This window comes from Dothidotthia symphoricarpi (assembly GCF_010015815.1).
Source record: "Dothidotthia symphoricarpi CBS 119687 unplaced genomic scaffold P153scaffold_16, whole genome shotgun sequence".
NCBI classification, from domain to species: Eukaryota; Fungi; Ascomycota; class Dothideomycetes; order Pleosporales; family Dothidotthiaceae; genus Dothidotthia; species Dothidotthia symphoricarpi.
Genome location: NW_022985023.1, coordinates 437279 through 455747, shown reverse-complemented (window position 1 = coordinate 455747; position 18469 = coordinate 437279). Strand labels below are relative to the sequence as shown.

The 18469-nt window shown below is 50.5% G+C and overlaps 8 protein-coding genes across 8 annotated transcripts; 4 read left to right on the top strand and 4 right to left on the bottom strand.

The window, feature by feature from the left end:
* Positions 1–4286: 4286 nt before the first annotated feature.
* Positions 4287–5881, bottom strand: P153DRAFT_368878 (SAS complex, SAS5 subunit/transcription initiation factor IID, subunit 14). Its single transcript, XM_033668634.1, has 6 exons — positions 5642–5881; positions 5542–5582; positions 5270–5418; positions 5065–5216; positions 4771–5008; positions 4287–4717 (listed from the first exon to the last, which is right to left on the bottom strand). The coding sequence occupies exons 1-6, from the start codon at positions 5648–5650 to the stop codon at positions 4629–4631; spliced, it is 678 nt and encodes a 225-aa protein (XP_033521233.1). The 5' UTR covers positions 5651–5881; the 3' UTR covers positions 4287–4628.
* A 160-nt stretch (positions 5882–6041) lies between these two features.
* On the bottom strand, positions 6042–7282 carry P153DRAFT_368877 (uncharacterized protein). The gene is made up of 4 exons (XM_033668633.1): positions 6867–7282; positions 6552–6816; positions 6373–6501; positions 6042–6317 (listed from the first exon to the last, which is right to left on the bottom strand). Exons 1-4 carry the CDS (start codon positions 7155–7157, stop codon positions 6241–6243), a joined length of 762 nt encoding a protein of 253 aa, XP_033521232.1. The 5' UTR covers positions 7158–7282; the 3' UTR covers positions 6042–6240.
* Positions 7283–7568: 286 nt separating this feature from the next.
* On the bottom strand, positions 7569–10517 carry P153DRAFT_368876 (uncharacterized protein). The gene is made up of 2 exons (XM_033668632.1): positions 10387–10517; positions 7569–10197 (listed from the first exon to the last, which is right to left on the bottom strand). Exon 2 carries the CDS (start codon positions 10113–10115, stop codon positions 7917–7919), a length of 2199 nt encoding a protein of 732 aa, XP_033521231.1. The 5' UTR covers positions 10116–10197; positions 10387–10517; the 3' UTR covers positions 7569–7916.
* Positions 10518–10904: 387 nt separating this feature from the next.
* P153DRAFT_296567 (glycosyltransferase family 15 protein) lies at positions 10905–12636 on the bottom strand (the record flags this gene model as incomplete). Its single annotated transcript, XM_033664093.1, has 5 exons — positions 10905–11252; positions 11304–11718; positions 11769–11855; positions 11905–12303; positions 12359–12636. The coding sequence occupies 5 exons, from the start codon at positions 12634–12636 to the stop codon at positions 10905–10907; spliced, it is 1527 nt and encodes a 508-aa protein (XP_033521230.1).
* A 714-nt stretch (positions 12637–13350) lies between these two features.
* P153DRAFT_296388 (uncharacterized protein) lies at positions 13351–13885 on the top strand (the record flags this gene model as incomplete). The annotated part of the gene is made up of 2 exons (XM_033664085.1): positions 13351–13381; positions 13428–13885. The coding sequence occupies 2 exons, from the start codon at positions 13351–13353 to the stop codon at positions 13883–13885; spliced, it is 489 nt and encodes a 162-aa protein (XP_033521229.1).
* Positions 13886–14591: 706 nt separating this feature from the next.
* P153DRAFT_388157 (uncharacterized protein) lies at positions 14592–15383 on the top strand (the record flags this gene model as incomplete). The annotated part of the gene is made up of 3 exons (XM_033670730.1): positions 14592–14612; positions 14662–14856; positions 14907–15383. The coding sequence occupies 3 exons, from the start codon at positions 14592–14594 to the stop codon at positions 15381–15383; spliced, it is 693 nt and encodes a 230-aa protein (XP_033521228.1).
* Positions 15384–15812: 429 nt separating this feature from the next.
* On the top strand, positions 15813–16355 carry P153DRAFT_262259 (uncharacterized protein; the record flags this gene model as incomplete). The annotated part of the gene is made up of 1 exon (XM_033662839.1): positions 15813–16355. A coding segment is annotated over one exon (543 nt), but the record flags the coding sequence as incomplete, so codon positions are not given.
* Positions 16356–17148: 793 nt separating this feature from the next.
* Positions 17149–18463, top strand: P153DRAFT_296360 (uncharacterized protein; the record flags this gene model as incomplete). The annotated part of the gene is made up of 2 exons (XM_033664081.1): positions 17149–18227; positions 18280–18463. 2 exons carry the CDS (start codon positions 17149–17151, stop codon positions 18461–18463), a joined length of 1263 nt encoding a protein of 420 aa, XP_033521226.1.
* Positions 18464–18469: the final 6 nt, after the last annotated feature.

Here is an 18469-nt window from a genome sequence, read left to right as displayed (position 1 = left end):
GGCGGATGAGGGTTTTGGAGGAGAGGGTTGGGGGGTGGCTTGGTGGTGGTGGTGGTGGTGGGTAGGCGGAAGTCTTGAGCAGATATCTGGAAGTGTGTGTGTGTTTATGTGTAGGTAATGGCTGATGTTTTGGTTTTTGTAATTCTACACGTGACGAGTAGATGTGTATATATACCCTCTTTTCTCCCTGATTCTTTGGTTCTTCTTTTCTGTATCTTGCGCTCTATCTCTCTTTTACGTATTTCAAAAATTCCAAGAACTGTTACATGGACTGGGGGAAAAAACAAACACATGGCCCGCCATGGACCGACTGTGTGCGACCCGAAAAACACAAATCACAGAGTCAGTGAAGCCAACTGCATGTGTGCTGCGAGAATCCACTTCTTCAAAACTCCATACGAACGACCTTGTCCGACTCCTATCTATTCAAAACAACAACGTGTGGTTGCCATGAGAACTTCCTTCTACTATTTCTTCCCGACATCCGCAGGATCTTGAGTCAATACTTCACAAAACAACGTTGTTCGAACTATGGACGCGAGGACGAAAAATGGGTCCAAGCAAGACTTATGGCTGCTGTGCGTGGTCGTGTTCTGTGTTCTGTGTTGGTATAAAAGTTTTATTTCTTCTTATTTCACTGGATGTCCGACACTACACTCTCATCACATTTCGGTTGTTTAACAAAAACCTTTGTGCTCAATGTGTATGTGAACAAAAAATGGGCCTTGGGAAAACCATGGCTGCGTCCTTGTGTTCCGAGCCGACATGATCAAAATAAAGCGGAAATCGTTATGTGGAGGTGACCCAAAAACCCAAAAACAACATGCAATGGCTGAATGCGGCTTGTGCGAGAAGCCTGCCATACACTTAATTACTTCTCTACTACCTCATCATCCATGGAGTCTGGGCAGTCTTTGTGCCACGTTAAAAAGTATAAGCCTTTTCAACTCATGTCTGGTCGAACAAAACAACCTGATCTCGCCCATGTGGCTTCGCGAGATTTCCAAAGTTAGTCACTAGGTTCTCAAAAACAAACGTTCTGCCTACCAAATGTGCTCCTGCTGTTCGCATCTCTAGCTGCTTCATGCCAGAGTTTGAAAACATCGTCCGGGCCTGCCATGTCCTCTTCCTTTACACAATTTCTGGTTATGTGTCAACAAGACTCAACGTTTACAGAATGTATCTCAGAGGCTCTTCTCTGCCACTGTTATGTCTCGTTTCTGTGGTCGGAAGATTCTGAAATTGCCGTCGCATTGCGGTATGGTGTGTCTCGAGAAGAGTCAAAAAAACACTGTAAGATACTACATGTTTTCTTTCTGCAATCCACGACTCGGATAAAGCGACATGGGCGGAGACAAACATGGGTTCACGTTCCGATATGCTCTGAGCCTAAAGCTCTGCATTCTATAAAGTCTTCTGCTTGTTCACCGGCTCTTTCTATCTATGCACATCATTTAGTTCCCAAAAACCAAAACTGTCTGGTGGCCTCATCATGTCTGCTCTGCACTTGCGAGTCCGTGGTGTATAAAACCTCCCTCTGTCGTCTCCTTACCACGCTCTTGACTGTCTGTTCCTCTACAAAACATCAAAACGACGACGTCGAACGTCACATGTTTCCAAAAGTCCGAATAACAATACTATGTCCTGAGTTGGTGTCGAGAGTCTAAAAACTATGCAAAACTTGCCATGTGTGCGTTCTGCGCTAATCGGGTCTATACTTTACTGCCTTTTACGAGGCCTGCTATTCCTTGTTCTGGTTATTCTTGTCTTCGCAGGTCATCTAGGGAACAGAAAAAAAGTCAAAAGGACAATATGTGCCCCGTTTTGGGAGGGGCGAAAAATAGTCTTCTGGTCTAGACATGTTGACTGCTAAAAACGTCTCTTGAGTTTGTTGTATATGATATTTTTTTTTGCTCCATCAAACTAAAGCCCCTCAATGTACCGATTATGTCGACGGTGTCAGTTTGTGTACAAACGCTATGCGCAACGTGCTCATGTCTGTGTTTGAGATTGAGAGTTTATGAATAAACTCGGAGAAGAAGTTGACATGATTTCCGTGGGGACACGTCTAAAAACCGCTACTTTATCTTGTTGTGTTGTCTGTCTTGAGATCTCACCAAAACATGTACACCCACAAAGCTATGTCGAGGGCCTTTAAAACTATCCTCTGGTCTTGCTACTGTCTGATGGAAGTTATTCTACTGTTATCTAGTGTATAAAATCTTGCACTTTTACTGTCTTGTCTCTTTCTTTACATCACAAAAAGGCAATCCCTAGTTGAAAAACGCCATGTTGACGTCCATGAGCTTCGAAAGTAGTACTCGTCTATCATTGTTTTTCTCCAAGTCCCGAGAATGCAAATATGTTTGTATTTCACTGGCTTATTGTAAACCTCTACAATCAAAAGGATATGTTGACTCCCTGCTCGGGATTATTCTATGACTGAAATGGAAAACATGAAGAATTATGGCCCTGCTCTTCTGTTCCTAAAAAGTCACCAAGATTTGGTGTATTTTTTTCCATGCGTTCCACCTCTCCCCGCCTGCATTCATTCTTCAAGTCATCAGGGTTGGAAGACATGTGTCGAAAAGTGTCAGAATTTTATGGTCTCAAAAACGTACACAAACCCCCTATTCTCTCTCCTATTAAAACATATACATGGGATATCCATGTCGTTTCCTGGTCTGGTTCTGAAGACAACCACGTTGTTTAAAGCCAAAACTACTGCAGCGAATGCTTAGGTGGTTGGTGGCTTATTAAAACCTTCCCTCACAGCCAGTCTTTCCCCCATCCTCTACTTAAATTACGCGGTCTATTCGAATATTGCATAAAAATAAAATTCAAACCCTGAAAACAATAGCGACACCAGCAGCAACATGTTCCCTCCCAGTCTCGACTTTAAAACCCAACGCAATTTGCGCAATGTCCACCCTTTCGAGCGAAAAAAAGGTCAACATCATAGCCGCGGGCTCTAAGTTCCTCCCTCCACTTCTCAAAATCAAACTCCGCAGAACAACGACCAAATCCGGAAAGATGAATTCGCATGGCTTTGCCGTTGTCCAAAGCTTAAATCATCTCAACCGATTGCCTCTCTTCCAACTCTCACACACTGCCCTTTTGCCCAACAAAAAGCTACCAGATCTTATCTATGCGTCGAGAATCTCACAGAAGAATAACCGAATTTGGACAGACGAGCTTCCATGATCTTTCTGCCGCCCCATATTAATAACTCGAGTTGCCTCTCTTTCCTTCGAACACTGCCCATCCACTTAATCAAAAGTGAAGAATATCTTCCGATGGAACCAGAAAATACTCTCCAGTAGCCCATGCTTATCTTCGCTTGAAACCTCCAAAAAGCCCACAACTCTTTTACAAAAACCAATCTCATATGGCCACAAACTACAAGGATGCTTTTGCAGGGTCTTCTCTATCTAAAAAGCCTACCGTCGCAGTTGTAAAAACAAGTGATTGAGAAACGCATGTCGTTCTCCTCTGCTCCTCCACAGAAACCCCGCTCAGGAAGGACATTCCATCCACCTAGCTACGAATGTCTCAAAAAACCACAAGAACCATCAAGATGAGTCCTTTGCTCTGCCGTCCTGTCCAGAGACGTCCGAATACTCGCCATATGTGTGCGTTGCTGTATCTTGACCTAAAAACAACAACTCGACGGGCTTGGGCATTGGTGCATATATTCATGAGCTTTGACGGTTATGCTCTCCTCTTGTAGACGCATACACATCACAAATTATACACAATCGGATGAAAGACGATGTCATGGCCCTTCCCTTCTTCTCTCGGGACCGTAAAGTGAAAATACTACGACTAGAGTTGTGCGTTACATTTACTGTGTAGAATATATGGTTGGGGTAGGGATATGCGTGACGCAAGACGAGATGCGACAGTTCAAATGATGCAGGAAGAAATGCGATGGTTGGGGAGTCTGATTGAGTGGGTGGTTATACTCGAATGGTGGTTCTGCCTTTGCATGTCAAGAGCGGGGAGTGAGGGATATTGTAGTGTGGAGCTCTAGCATCAGTGACATAAAGTTGAGAAAAGGGCATACCGATATCCGGGCCCGGTGTTCACATGCCTCAGCGAAGGGATCGTTGATGTAAAAGACGGTCACTGCACAACCATGTCGAGGACCAAGACAAGAAAATACGAGATTCAGGGCAAACCAAATCATTTTGATCTACCACCTATTCATCAGACCCGATAAACTAAGATTACCCCTCCCAACCCAATGAAAAAGCCAGATCAGGTACATAACCACCCAGCTTTTGCCCAAACTCCACTGCTCAGCGCGAAAGGGGGAAAGCGCGCCTCGATCGAGAGACGAGAGAGAAAAAAGTGCTGCATTTATATCCAGGTACTGCATGCGACCGGGACAAGAAAAAACACGGCTCCGAGAAAAACCAAAACACCGAGGGAGCTGGAGGGGGGCATGTATATGCGTTAGAGCTCATTTTCACCCGTCGTTGCTGTAGGGCGCGCTCCGACGTTCATGGGCGGTTCAGAGGCGGAAACGGGGCGGTCGAGATGGTCGTGTGCATTCGAATGCCCGTGTAATCCTCGAGACTACGGCTCTTGTTAGCCAGACTGCGAGCAAGACAATGGAAGCATGTCTATAACTCGGTCTTTGAGGCAGTGTAGTCCCACAGCATCTTGACCAGCGAGTCGGGCAGCGTGTAGAGGTCGACATGGAACTCGCCGTCTGTAAAATATTAGTATGTGTATTCTGGTGTCGCGAATAGTATAATAACGTACTCTCGACGTCGTTCTTAGTGTACGTCTCGCTCGTCTTGTTGTCATGCACCATGGTGACGACCTGGAGAAGATCGTCCTCGCTCAGCTTTTGCAGACCATCGGCGAGCTTCTCCATGTCGACGTTCTTGTCCCGCCTGTTCTTCTTCTGCTTGGGGTCCTTGTTGCGCGCGCCGTTCATGTCCGTGGGACCAGACTCTTGCAGCAACGCGAGAAGCTCTGGCCTCGGGTTTCGAAAGGTCTCGCATTCACGTTAGTATGATACCGTCTGCTGTTGCCAGTTCTGTATGCACTCACCACTTGGTGCTTGGCCTCGTAGCGCTCAGCCTGGAAATTGAGGTCGTGTCCAAGCGTGAACTCGCCGCCCTTGCCGATGGTCGAGAGCACAATCTGCATGTCGAACTCTCCCCAGCCATTCTCGTCGATGCGGAACGGTGCCTTCTTGATGACTGCCCTCCAGTTAGCGACCTTTCCCTGCTGTACCTGCTTGTCTGGCACTCACCATGCTTGGGCTTAGGGAACGACGGATGGAGGTTGTACGTGGCCTTCTCGAAGACCGTAGGCATGACCTCTTGGTCGTCACCACCCACAAGCCAGATCTCTATGCTCCATGCTCTCATGGGGAAGCCTTCTACTTCTGAGGGCGCATTGCTGCACGACACATGTTAGCGGCTGATTGCGAACGCGTGGACGGTGGAATGATGCAAGGCCCAGGCAGGAATCACGACAGCGTTGCTTTTCGAGCGCATGCGATCGCGTGTAGAGTGCACATACGTAGCCTTCTGGTGGGTGATGATCTTGACCCAGCGCTTGACCTGATCAACAGTTAGCATTTCTTTGACTAGGCGCGACCGCGTTCAAAAGCAGAACCCACGTCCGGCATTTTGGCTGATTCCGAGTGGTGCGCCGATGTGAAGATTAGTTGGGCGACAATGCGCGACAGTAAGGCGGCAGGTGCAGAGGTGAGCGCGTTTCTGCAGCGGAGGTTGAAGTTCGGCGCGGTGGCTGGTCGCGAGCTTTAACGTTACGCAGTCGCGGGGCGGCAGAGTTAAGCTTGGCACAAACGACTACACGCGTGTGTACGCGAAGCTGAAGCTACTACTGCAACGATAGGGGTCCAGCAAAATGCAGTGTGATGATGCAGTGAGCCAAGTAAAGGCAGGCGTCTCACGTGCATCACCTTATGCAATGCAGTCGATCAGTCAGTCGCCCAGAGCTCACGACATGAGCTGTCTCACAATGTCACGGTTTGTGCCACCACGGAATCTAACAGGCGCCAGCTGGGGAAATGCCTTTGGCTGTGAAGCCAGGCTGATTTAGTTACTATCTAGAATGTGCAGGGTATGGGAGGCCTTTTCCACCACCGAGATATCATACCCTCCCAAAAATGTCATCGCTATCGTGCATGCATATTTACCCGTCCCCCGTCTCCATCAACCAACGCAACGTGTCCAAGCGCCAAACAGGGCGGGTCTACTCCGATGTCGTGTTGAAGAGCGCCTCGTTCTCTTGTTGGGCCTTGATGAACGCCTCCTTGAAGAGGTTGGCGTCTGCGATAGTACATTAGCATCCATCTGCAGCGCCTTTCGCAAGACTGGCACTTACTCTCACTGTTGGCAAAGCGGATGGCCAGAGTCTGAGCCTCGGGCTCGCCCTCGCTGACGTCGGCCGCGGCGTTCCAGACCCAGCTGCGGTCGCTGCCTACGTTGGGCGAAAGCTTCATGTCCGGAACAACTGTTCACGCTCAGTACCAACCCCTCACATCAAAGCACGCTGTACCATACCGTAGTGGTTGGCGCAGACCTTCAGTGTCTTGTCTCGTCGCATCACCAGGCGAGTCTTGCCGTTCTCCTTGTGCTTCAATAACCGGACATCACCAGTGCCTCGCTCCTTCCACTCCCGCGACTCCCTGTCGAACTTGAACAGCTTGGCGCGCATCTTGAAGACCTGCTCCTCGAGCTCCTCGTTGGTCTTGGTGTCGACCTTCTCGGTAAGGTGGACTACGGGCTGGAAATCCACGTCGGGCTCCTCGTTCTCGGGGTTCTCGTCCTTCTCGTGCGTTAGCATGGCTCGCGCTACACCAGAGGCTTGAGACATACCTCAGTGGTCTTGGGCTTTGAAGCGCCCGAGGGCTCGTTGACGTCGTCTTCCTCCACCCTCTTCTCCTTCTTTGGGCCGCCACCGAACAAAGCGAAGACGTTGTCCTTTACTGTAGCCGCCGCCGATGTGGCAGCTTCTGTGGCCTTCTCCGTCATGGGCTTGCCGTCCTCAGTCTTAGGCTGGTTGGCAGCGATACCTGTCGTGACCTTCTCTGTCTCATCCTTGACCAGTCTCGCTCCAGGAGCGGCGGCCTGATCCGCAGCGGGGTCTGGCTTCGCGACGTCAGACATACTTGAGGCTGTTGCAGATGTGGGTGTTTGGGTGTTGTAGTGAGTCGGGCGCGAAAGGGAAGAATAGTCTTCACGAGTGGTGTGTTTGTGTTGTGAGGGTTGAGCACACAGCCCTAGATTTTAGAAGTGGAAGCCGCAGATGGAGGGGCAACAATCGCGCTATACCCTTTACCGCTACAAGCATGGCATAGTTAGCACGTGCAAGGAGTTCACCTGCTATTCAAAGGTATCTGCACTGTCCTAGACAGTGCTGTGCGAACATGAAACATCTGCAAGCATGTCGTTACTGGTCTGAATCAGCTTCACAGGTAAGACATCAATATTGTAACCATACTCTTACTTTTGCGCAATCTGACGTCATCTCATGGTTTGTGGACAAGACTGGATGTGATCATTGTTCATGTTCACCACGTTAAAGTCAAAGATATATAACAGCTAACGGACAGATGTAAATAATAAGAAGGGGGTATGTTGGTGCAATACTACAGGATATAGCCGACTGACAACCATGGCCATCGAGAACCTAAATGCAGATACCGAGCGCCTTAGTCCACCCTCTCTCGTGTTCCTATCCCAGAATGCCGACACCATGTTCCATAAGTCTTCGCCGTTGTCGTGGATATAATCAGCCTCCATTCAATCCAACTCCCGAAGCCACAATCTGTAGCCTATGTAACAGCCAAACGCCACCAAATCTCCAAAGGCGAGCAAAACGCATTCAACCTCCCCACATCGTGTTGCTGACATCATGCGCACCATTCATTCCCGAGGGTTTCCACGCACTTGAGAGCAGGCCCAGCTTTGCTCCTCCGCTACGTCTTTGCTAGATAACCCTGCGGCGATTTCCATCTTGCATCGCAGCCGAAGTGCATTCGTCCTCGCCCTCAACACAGGCGTCGAGGTCCTGATTGGAGCAGTTGCCTTCCTCAAGCCCATCCAAGTGGATCCAGGTGCCTGCTTGAGTACCTCAGACCCAACAGCCAACTGACGTTCCACAGCTTCTTTCGCGCCCTGCAGATGATTCACGACTTCCTGGCTCGGATGCCCGGCCAACAGGTGAGTGCCGATGTTCAGGTCAACCAAGCCTGCCTGTATTTGCTGAGTGATCGTAGAAGACACGTTCCAGAAGCTGCTTTGAGTGTTTCGAAGGCCTCGCTTGGCTGTATTGAGAAATTGCGTGTATGCCGACTTTTTGCTTCCTAGTGCGACATGGAAGGATTGCTGCAGTGTAGGTCGAGAATGGGTTGTGATGCTAACATTGAACTGGCTTAAAGGATACTCATGCTCAAGGTCCACCACATATACGCCGTTGATGGACCTGTTGGATCGTACTGGAACCGTTTGTGAGTTGCGGGAAACCAGAATTTGAATCTGTGGCTTTTTCCGGCTGCTGGGAAGATCGATGGAAGGGCACAGAACAAACTGGTGTTCACCTGTGATCTCAATACCGAAGATGTTGGTATTCTCTTCCTTCTTCGTTCCCTGTTCGCTTTTCGGATATTGCTTCTCTTGTGGGGGCACATACGCAAGATCCTTCGAAGTAGGTTTCAAAGAGGGAGAAGGTAGAGCAGAAACCATAGCCGGAGTTGACAACACTGTTGAACTCAGAGGAACGCTTGAGATGGAAGCGGACGCAGGCGAAAATGACTCGATGTTAATGCTAGACACTTTGTGCATGACCATAGGCAAGATGGACGAGTTGAGGAAGTAGACCGAGACGAGTCCCGTCATAACGATATATATGAGTAACATCTTGAGGTTTGGCCAAGCCATCTGCATCTTCTTGGTATGGGTGTGGTAAGTGTCACTAGTCACCGATCCCCGTGTCTTGGGAACGGATCCAGAGGCTGGCATGGCCAGATGAGGACTTATATGTGCCAAGTGCCGGTTCAGTTGGGACGGCTCGAGTTCTGAGAATAGATAGTGATCGAGCGGAAGCACCTCTTTCAGTTGGTAATCATCACTGGGATCCTTCCGACCCTCGACACATACACTCAAGCTGTGTGAGTTGTACGTCGGAACGCCTTCGCCGTAAGGTCGAGCTTGAGCAAGGTCGATGTAGGGGAATTTCTGCCGCCGTACTACTTCACGAGCAGAAGCGAACTCTTGGACGTCTTTAACAGACCCTGGGATCGATGGATGGCAGAAGATCACTAAGTCGGGCTGGGTCTCGGAGTTGGACGTGGGTCGAGATGCAATCGTGATGTGCCTCCCATCGTCCAAGTTAAACTTGGCATAAGATGCGTCTCCATTCTCAGAGACGACAGACACAAGACTTGTGCATCGGTACGTGTGGATGACGGGGCCATATGGCTCGATCTGACCTCCTACCATTACTGACCTTGAAGCGCTGGGAGAAGCAATGAGAGCATTGCCGATTTGCGAAGTGATGACATCCGCCAACCATTGCTCAGGCATACCCACGTAGAGAATCTTGTAGGAGTCTGGCGTTGGCATAGGACGTTCTGACAAGGCTGCTTTGACAACGAGCCTGATTTCGGAGCATTCATACTGCATGAATACCGGAGGCAGATCGCTTGTCTGGTCTGGTAAGCTTCGGATAGCCTTGCTACCATGAACAACACCAGACGTATTCGTAGGCTGCTCATCCAGCCTGACTCTGCGTGAGTCCTCACTACTATCCATATGACTTGGTATCTCGGTGAGGGTACTACTATCTCCGCTTGTGAGCAGGTGTGCGTCGAGCTGTTGTTCGGTAGCTTCGGCGTTCAGCGAGTCAACGCTATGCTGGACGTCGTTGAACTGGGTTTCAAAGTCATCGTCGTCATCGCTGAACTCGGACGCATCATCGGGCGTTGGGGTATCGGTGGATGCTATCGACTCAGTGTGAGCCTCGTCGTCCGAGGTCGCGAGAAGACTATCTCCGAGGAGTTCGTAAGTGCTGTCGTCAATGAAACTGCCAGCCTCATCAGGCAGCCGGCGACTAGTCGACCTCATCATCAGCGTGTCAAGGTCGAGCTTGGACAGCAAGTGATTGACGTGAACTGGTGGGTATCGGAACTCTTCAGACGACTCAGAGCTGTGGAAAGACATATTAGCAAATGGCCATGAGGTGAGAGAGTGTAGAGAGACAGGAGAAGCTGCGGAGGGGCAAACAAGTCCAGAACAAAGCTGGCCGTGTGAAAGCACGAGCGGACGCTGCCTAGTCACGGGGCGTGGAATGGATGCCTTGCCAGCGCTACAGGCGGGGAACCACACAAACACGCACCTTAAATGAAACGCGGAAAGTTGAGAGGAAGAATCAGTGTCGGTGAGTATCAGTAGCTTTTACGTATAGGAGAGTGCAAGTTGTGGTACGTGTGCAGGGATTCAAGGCACCGAGTGGTCAGTTGCTGTGGTTCCGAATGGAGAAGGAGGGGTTTAGAACATCACTGGTCATACCCCACGTTGGACCCGCGGCCGCGATTAGATATCGCCAAACATTCACCGAGTGGAGACGCTGATAAACGATCAAGAGCCCAATACTACTCAGCTGATTGATTTTGGCCGCCAGACCACTCTGATGTGTCTCTTCGTACATAAACGCCATCAATATAAACGGTGAAACGCAATCCGCCAAAGCCGTGTAATCCCGTCTTGCCCCGTGCTCCAAAGAAGGGGTCTTTCGACCAAGATGCAACATAAACACCTCCGCGCCGTATAAGATGTGGGAACAAACGCTGACACTCCTACAAATGCCACCCTGAGGGTATTATAAGAACAAGGAAACCTTAACCATCATAACTTTCATAGGCCGGGAGTCGCCCAGCCACCAGCGACCTCTACCCATTCCGCAAGACAAGACCCCTCCTTGCCTTCTACGTCCACGACATCGGTATCACACTTGCAACGGCACCCGACACCATTTTCTTTGACAGGATCTGGACTCGCCCAGTACTCGTCCTCTTCAATACGCTTCTTTTCGTCCAGAGTCGTTAACTCCAGATAGGGTTCTCTGGGTAGTTGGCGCGCAGGCGCGTTGGCTGGACAATGCTGGATGGTCGTGTGTCGATAGCCGAAGTCGCGGAAATAGTGGATATCTGCAGGGCCAAGAAGGGCTCCAGCGGCAAGAGAGTGGATCGGTGCATCTCCCCACTACAGTTTGTTAGAGTCATTCATTCGTGAACACTTCATGAGTGTACTTACTCGTTCCATCCAAAAACCGCCACTACGGTCCATCAGCTCGAAAAAATCATTGTACTCCTTGCTCCGGAACCAGTCCAGTCTCGCGATTTCAAAATTGCTCCAGAAGTGACACATGTTGTACGATTCACCCTCCATTGCTTCAGGGTCAATCTCCGGCAAAGCTCCAGGTTCCGAGTTGAGAATCTCTTGAGGAAGAGGCTTCTTGTGCTTAGTGTCGGTCTTTGGGGGCTTCTTCTCATCCTCCTCTTTTGGCTTCTCGACGAACATCTCCCAGAGCCCCTGAGAGGTAATGTTATTCATCCTCTTGTAAGCTGCAGCATATCGAAAGATGTTTGGAACGGTCTCTCGCAGCTCCTTCACGGCAATAGTAAAGCCGTATGTTTTGTTGTGCCGAATCATGTGCTGGAAAGGGTCACTGTGATATGGTCAGTTAGTGCTCGGTGTATGCGGTTATAGTGGGCCTACTAGGTGATGTCGCAGAAATACTTGATTTCTGGTTCAAGACGCCAATACCACTCGTACTTCTGCAGTAATTCGTGTTTGTAGAAGTTGCTTCTGAGCGTTAGCATAATACTAAGATGGCCAAGGAGGGCAAGCCTACCCGGAGTAGAAGCGACACATGTGATGGTAGCTTTCCATACCACCGTACATGATTGCCCGATCACCCTGTTTTGCGATTCCCTCTTTTGCAACTGCTGGATCAACCCAGTCCGGGAAGCCCCAATGCTCCGCCGAGATCTTACCCCACTCCACCGTTCCGCTGGTGTGATTCAGTATGGTATCCTTGAACGTCTGGTTGAAGTCGCCATCGTTGAGGAAGACGTAGGGGTAGTGGAACCATCGATTGAAATGCCTCTCGATCGACTTGACCGACTGTATGACGCCCTCCAGCTCCTTATTTCTCGCTAGGACAACAAATGCAGCGTTGGCGCGGGGCCCGTTCACTTGGGGTTCGAGACATCCGATTGCGAATGGCTTATCGTACTTGTCGCTTATCTTTCTGCGCGTTGTGAGCTATGTGTCCTGCGAAAATGCATATCCTTGATAAGACATACCGTATTGATGGCGGAGTGCCAGCGGGCATGTTCATGATGCCTTGCGAGTCTGGCGACCGCACAAAGAGGACCAGAATCAATATTATGACAAGACATGGGAACAGCAGGACCAGGCCCAGCGGTATTGAGACGGACGAGTTCCCCTTTAGTCGTATCCGCCGGCGAAAGAAGGATAATCGCGGAGACAGTTTTTCTGCTCGGCGCGACATATCGTCCAACGTGTCCAGGCCATCTTGCGAAGACGGCAGCTTCCTCGTCAAATCTTGTATGAACCCCATTACTGTGATTTATGCCGCGATTTGTGTGAATTCTCTGCCGAGGCAGTTCCTCTCCGTGCTGAACCCAATCGCAGCGAAATGTCTGTGTCTATCCAGTAGTCCGTTTTCGTGGCGTTCGAGCTTCGTGGGATGGAATGGAGGAGCGCGTGGGTGCGAAACGGGCGACGTGGTCAACGCAGAGAGGTGGAGTGGAATAGGTAACGAGCGGGTGGAGGTTATTCCAAGTGTGAGTGAAACAATTAGAATCCGGTCCGATTGTAGACACCTTATCGTCGCTTGGATCTGGCGTGTCGAGAAAAGGACAGCAAGGGGGTGCAGAAGTTCTTATTTCTCGGCCACAGGCGATTGCGTATGTGTTTCGCGATGTCCTGTGGAGCTAGTAGGGAACATGATGTCGGTATCCGAAGGCTTGCACGCACCTGCATGTCAAGCGTACCAGACTGCACAAAGAATGGCAACTGCTACCGTGAAAGCACATCTGACTGTCCATCATATGAGCCCTTCACATGTGCCCAACACTACTTCGAGGCTGTACCATCTAAAGCATCATCTTAGGCTTCCCGTGGGGTTATAGCTCGTAATCTCGGAGATAAACCTGCCAAGCAGCCAGGCGACAGAGCCGCCTGGACGCTCCCGGCACGATCGACATCCACCAGCCTTGTGTGACCTCGCCTTGCCGTTCTGCTGTCTTACTCAGCCCTACTTTTGGACACAATGAGTTTCAAGGCAAAAGACCTGCAGTTCGGTGGGTGGATCCCTCTTGTTGCAGACAAGATGCTTATTTTCAACAGATAACTCGCAGCCTGCTTTCTTGCAGCGGTTGCGAGGGCAGATGGCAGGGGATGATTCTGCACGTCACGAGAGACCAGTCCCCCGGAATAAGCGAATGAAACAAGACGATGAGGATGATGCACCCACTTACGTCTTGGAGGATACCAACCAGTCCCTCAGCAAGGAGGAGTACGAAGCGTTTGTCACGGGCAAAGATGGCGACGAAGATCAAGAGCTTGCGAAAGAGGGGTCTAATGAACAGCAGGCCAAGGAGGACGGCTTGAAGTCAAAAGATAACATTGCTGAACTCGGTGCAGCGTCGAGGAAACGCAAGGCGGCGAAAGTAATCAGCGATGAGCTCGATGAGAGCAAGACTGAAGAGAAGGATGTCAAGAAGTCGGAGTCAAAAATGCCCAAGAAAGCCAAGAAGAAGGCCAAAGCTGTCAAGCTCACCTTTGGCGATGAAGAGGAGGGGTGAGAAACATTCTAGAGTGACTCGACTCCTGTTCGCATATGACAGCCAGAGCTAAACAGAGGTTCCCAATAAGCTTCTCGGTGCTCCAATTGGTGGACGAGCACACAAAACGTCAGATCTCAGTAATCGCACGGGCAAGGAAGTACTGACAGGATTGATGCGCATCAACTTTCGAATTACTGCTGCGTGTGATGTCGTCAGACTGTCATTGTCTATCGCCATACTTCCCACAGCGGAGCAGGGAATGGACATCGCAGACGACGAATGGTTGATCTCGACTATGTGCCAGTCGACGCTACGATTTGAAAAGCAAACGATAACCCATAAATTGCTTGGGAGGAGCTCCTTAGAGGGTCAAGAAGGTAGCTTGACATGCCTGTTCAGGCAAGGAGACGATACACACGTTTGTCCATCACGCGCAGACGAGTAGAATCGCAGCTTGTGTTATTCTTATGTACTCGTTCAATCGAGGCCACTTACATGTTGCCATTCAAATTCAACTTCAAAATCTGCTCGACACGTTCCTGTGATTTGTTAGCGCGTATGTGCTAACCTCTCACTCACAAAATGTGAAAGGCTGGTCAGGTCTCACTTGCAAGTTCAATTGTGACAGAAATGACTTTACGGAAATTACGTCCTAGCGCAACCTCAAACGCGAACTCAAGATCCATCACACGTCGTTCTCCGTACTACCACACAACCACGTAAAATGGGGGGTTTTTCGCTCGAGGTGAGTCGCATTGCCGTCTTACCAAATCAACCACTCACACAATTATCAGGATTTTGACAAGCACATCGAAAACCTACGCGCGCAATTACTGTTCCTCAACGAAGGTCTCGATGCGACAGATCATAATGCGCCCGACTGGCTTGCCACCGATCTCATATCACTACGAAACAAGTCGGGTAGACTGCAAGACGACATGAAGAGGTTTAGGGATCAACTTGAAAGTGAGGGTCTGGCAGAGAAGAAGGTATAATCTTCCCTGCTCAATGATGCAGATGCGCTCGCTCACGTTCCCAGACCAAGACCTCCCACAAACGACTCAGTCTAGAAGGCGCGAAATCATTAGATGCGGTGCATCCTGCGCGCACCCCAAGTTCGCAAGCCCACGCTGTATCTCCTCTCGTAGACCCAGGTCTCACGCCGCGCGCCAAATCTGCGCAATCCGAACCAGCCTACGTAGTCGAACACATCGACGTCACAGAAGAAGTAAATAAGCGGTTACGCGAGAGTCGCCTGCAGCGCTTGATGGAAACTCCGAGTACAGCACAAAAGCGAAAGTTTGAGAACTACGAGGACATGATGGCAGAGGACGGAGCAGATGCGGAAGAAGATGGCAATTTGCGGAGCAGTGAGTATGAAAGGACACCAGTAAAGCGGCTGAGAAGTAGTGGGACGTTTGAGCCAACACTCAAGAGGAAGGAGAATGGGAGTACAGGAGGTGGTGGTTCCGACCGGCTGGAGAGCAGGACAGACTTCAAGCGACGAAGGCTCTGATAAACCTTGGTCAGGCAGGGCAGTCTTTGGACCAAAGACTACAACTTGAATGGTCTACGATGTTGCATCAGGCAACATTCGTCATAGCAGTTGGTGCATACAGATACAAGCGGCTGCGGCGTGATGAGATACCTGGGACTTCTGTGTCTGTTTCCGGTCATAATCTGAGAACAAACACACTTTCAACCACCTCCAACATCATCTGGGTTATCGTGTTGGTGATATCTAAGCTCCCCCTCTCCAAGGCAAGATTTGCCGATCAAGAGCTAAGTTAAGCGCGATCTTTGCATCATCGAACTTTCGACCATCGAAAACACCCACTTCTCCGAACCACCAAACCACGCCCTCACGCCTCGAACCCTACGCGCAACTCCACACAAAACCACCTCGAATCGCATATCATCGCATGCCCACACCCTCACTCTCAAAATGGCAACCCCAACCGTCCAACCGCCACTCACACCTGAGCAACGCATTGCTCTCGAACAACAACAACGCTACCAGCGCATCACACGCAACCTAGCCATTGGCGGCGCCATCCTGTGTCCCGTTATCATGATTCTACCCCCGCGAAAACTAGACCTCTACACATTCTCCCTCGGCATCGGCTTCTACCTGTCAGCGGACCACTTGTGCACATCATACACAGGGCTCGGCCTCGTGCAGAAGTTATCGCCTATGCGCGCAGTAGATCTGCCGACGGAGCGGGCGCGGGAAGTACAAAGGGTATTGAGGGAGGAGAGGGAGAAGGGGAGGAGGGACTTGGAAAGAAGAGGGATTGATAGCGAGGAGGGGAAGGGCGTGGAGGGTGCGTTGAAAAAGCTGTGGATGGGAGACGAGAAGGAGGGGTGGAAGGAGAGGAGACTCGAAGAGGAGAGGAAGGCGCTCGAGGAGGGGAAGACGTACACGGACATGATCTTTGAACAGATTTGGGATGTTTGGAATTGGGACAAGAAGGGAAAGGGTGGGGAGGAGAAGAAAGAATAAGATGGTGGCATGGCATTCCCAAATCGGGGAGACTTAATCGAGCTCCTTTGAGAGGATTTGTTGAGTCGAGAAAGAGGGGTGATGTTGTGTATGATATGGTTATTGTACAACATGGTGGGTTTAGCGGCATACACGGCTGCAAAAAGGGACAGGCGTTAAGATTCGTGAGGTATTTCTTGCTCACAGCATTCTTCGGCAGCGCAACAACATATCATCGCTCGAAGGCTTCTTCAATCTGCCACTCTTCTCCCACAAGTTCGAGGTCTCCTCTATTGTCTTTCCCTACATGAGATCTACAGTTTCAATGCCCATCCTGCCGCCGCAAAAACACACATGCGTCAATAGCCGCATCCTCATACAAAGGACGCGCACAAATGATTGACAATTGTCTTGAATTCCAGGACAACTGTTTCTAAGCGCCACCAACGCAGCAGAACACATCTCTTCCAGATATATACCAAAAACATCTCAAGCTAGCATCACAATAAGTCGTTTTTCCAAACTGATGTTTGCTCCTCGCCGCGTCCCAGGCGTAGGTACCCGTCCATCTATTCGCCGACTTCCAACGCCACCATCTCCTTCACCCAAACTCTCTACGTCGACCTGTCTCAGCCCAGACCATCAGGAAAACAAAGCGATGACTATATCTGGACATTCGTCACGCACCCTTCCGTCCTCTGTGTAACGTTCTGCCCGCAATTTCTGGACCGCCGGCAGCTATCGATCACGCGCTCTTCCATCGTTTTGACAGTTTAGATCTGGGATCGTTGTTTCGAGGATGTCTCGGCCAAGCGTGCCATACGGTGGCACTACTGGTAGTTCGTACATGTCGTCGACGGAGCAGGATAACTTCAGTCAAGCGCAACTTGACCAACTTTTTGCAGCGGTTGAGAACGGCTATTCATCGAACGACACTGGCGTTCTGAATGACCTGGACTACAGATTCGACTCCTCGCTGGTAGCGGACTCGTCAAATCCTTCTACAATCTCTACGCCAAACTACTCAAACTACTCCTTCACGGAAGCAAACACATACCCTACCCCTGGACCAAGCACACCGCATCCCTATCCGTTCGAACTCCAGCAGCAATTCCAACCAAACACTACCGCAAGCGCTCCAACCTACGGCCATAATCATCCCCTACCAGTCTTCTCGCATACGAACAACCGCTTCTTCCGTTCCACCCAGCCACCACAACCCTACGTCCGCCGCCGTTCCCTCAGCCAAGGCGACGCAGAGCGCATCGCCACCACCAACACCGTCCCTGCTAACCCCACGTTCTTCCGCCTACAAGCCCCACGAGCGCGATCCGCAGCCGCAGAAGACGACAACTATCGAAAAAGACGAGGCGCGCCGTACCCCAAACATGGCAGGAGTGCAAGCCAAGGCCCCGGAGCCAGAGGCAGACAGTCACGCGGCGAGACACCGACGAGTATGCCATGGGGCATGCAAGGCGGTATGCTGCCAACGCCTATCGGCACACCACTTAGTGCCATGGATATGGACAGTCCGAATGCACGCCCGACCTACCACGGAGGCATGCCGATGAATCCTACCGGTATGCCGATGCAGTACGAGTACTCGAACGACCTGATGCTCAGGCATATGACGGGTCTTGATCAGCTCGCGAAGAGCAGGCAGATCATTGAGATTGGGGCGATGGCTGTGTACGATAAGGTTAGGCTTGATCCGCGGCTTGATCAGGAGACGGGGAAGAGTATCCATGAGCGTATTTTGGAGAAGCTGGAGGATGTGGAGCGGTATTTGAAGGAGGGTGGTGTGGACTGCGAGCAGGTGCTGAGGAGCTGTACGACGATTCGTGAGGCGCTGGCTAGGAAGATTGAGGATGAGGATGCGTAAGTTGGGGAGCCGCTTTTGATGGATAGGAAGGAGTTGTGCTGACTTTAGACTGAACAGGGACAAGGAGATTTCGTCGGTAGAAGAGGATGCCGACTCGCTCAATGCACCGAGCAAGGTCTATGGAGATGGCGGACTGTGTGATGGCGGTATTGAGGACAACGAGGACGGCGATCTCATGACGATGCTGATGAAGGAAAACGAACGCTTCGAAGCCGGCAAGGAGGATGTTTGATCAGTG

Bases quoted from the DNA above. Each gene is read 5' to 3' on its own strand.
- P153DRAFT_368878 (XM_033668634.1), bottom strand. The intron at 5,217-5,269 runs GTGAGTGCCAGA...ACTGGAGGGCAG, and splicing joins GTTCCCTAAGCCCAAGCATG to TCATCAAGAAGGCACCGTTC. The intron at 5,009-5,064 runs GTGAGTGCATAC...CGTGAATGCGAG, and splicing joins ACGAGGCCAAGCACCAAGTG to ACCTTTCGAAACCCGAGGCC.
- P153DRAFT_368877 (XM_033668633.1), bottom strand. From the start codon at position 7,157: ATGTCTGACGTCGCGAAGCCAGACCCCGCTGCGGATCAGGCCGCCGCT. The intron at 6,817-6,866 runs GTATGTCTCAAG...ACGCACGAGAAG, and splicing joins CAAAGCCCAAGACCACTGAG to GACGAGAACCCCGAGAACGA. The intron at 6,502-6,551 runs GTATGGTACAGC...GAGCGTGAACAG, and splicing joins GGTCTGCGCCAACCACTACG to TTGTTCCGGACATGAAGCTT.
- P153DRAFT_368876 (XM_033668632.1), bottom strand. From the start codon at position 10,115: ATGAGGTCGACTAGTCGCCGGCTGCCTGATGAGGCTGGCAGTTTCATT.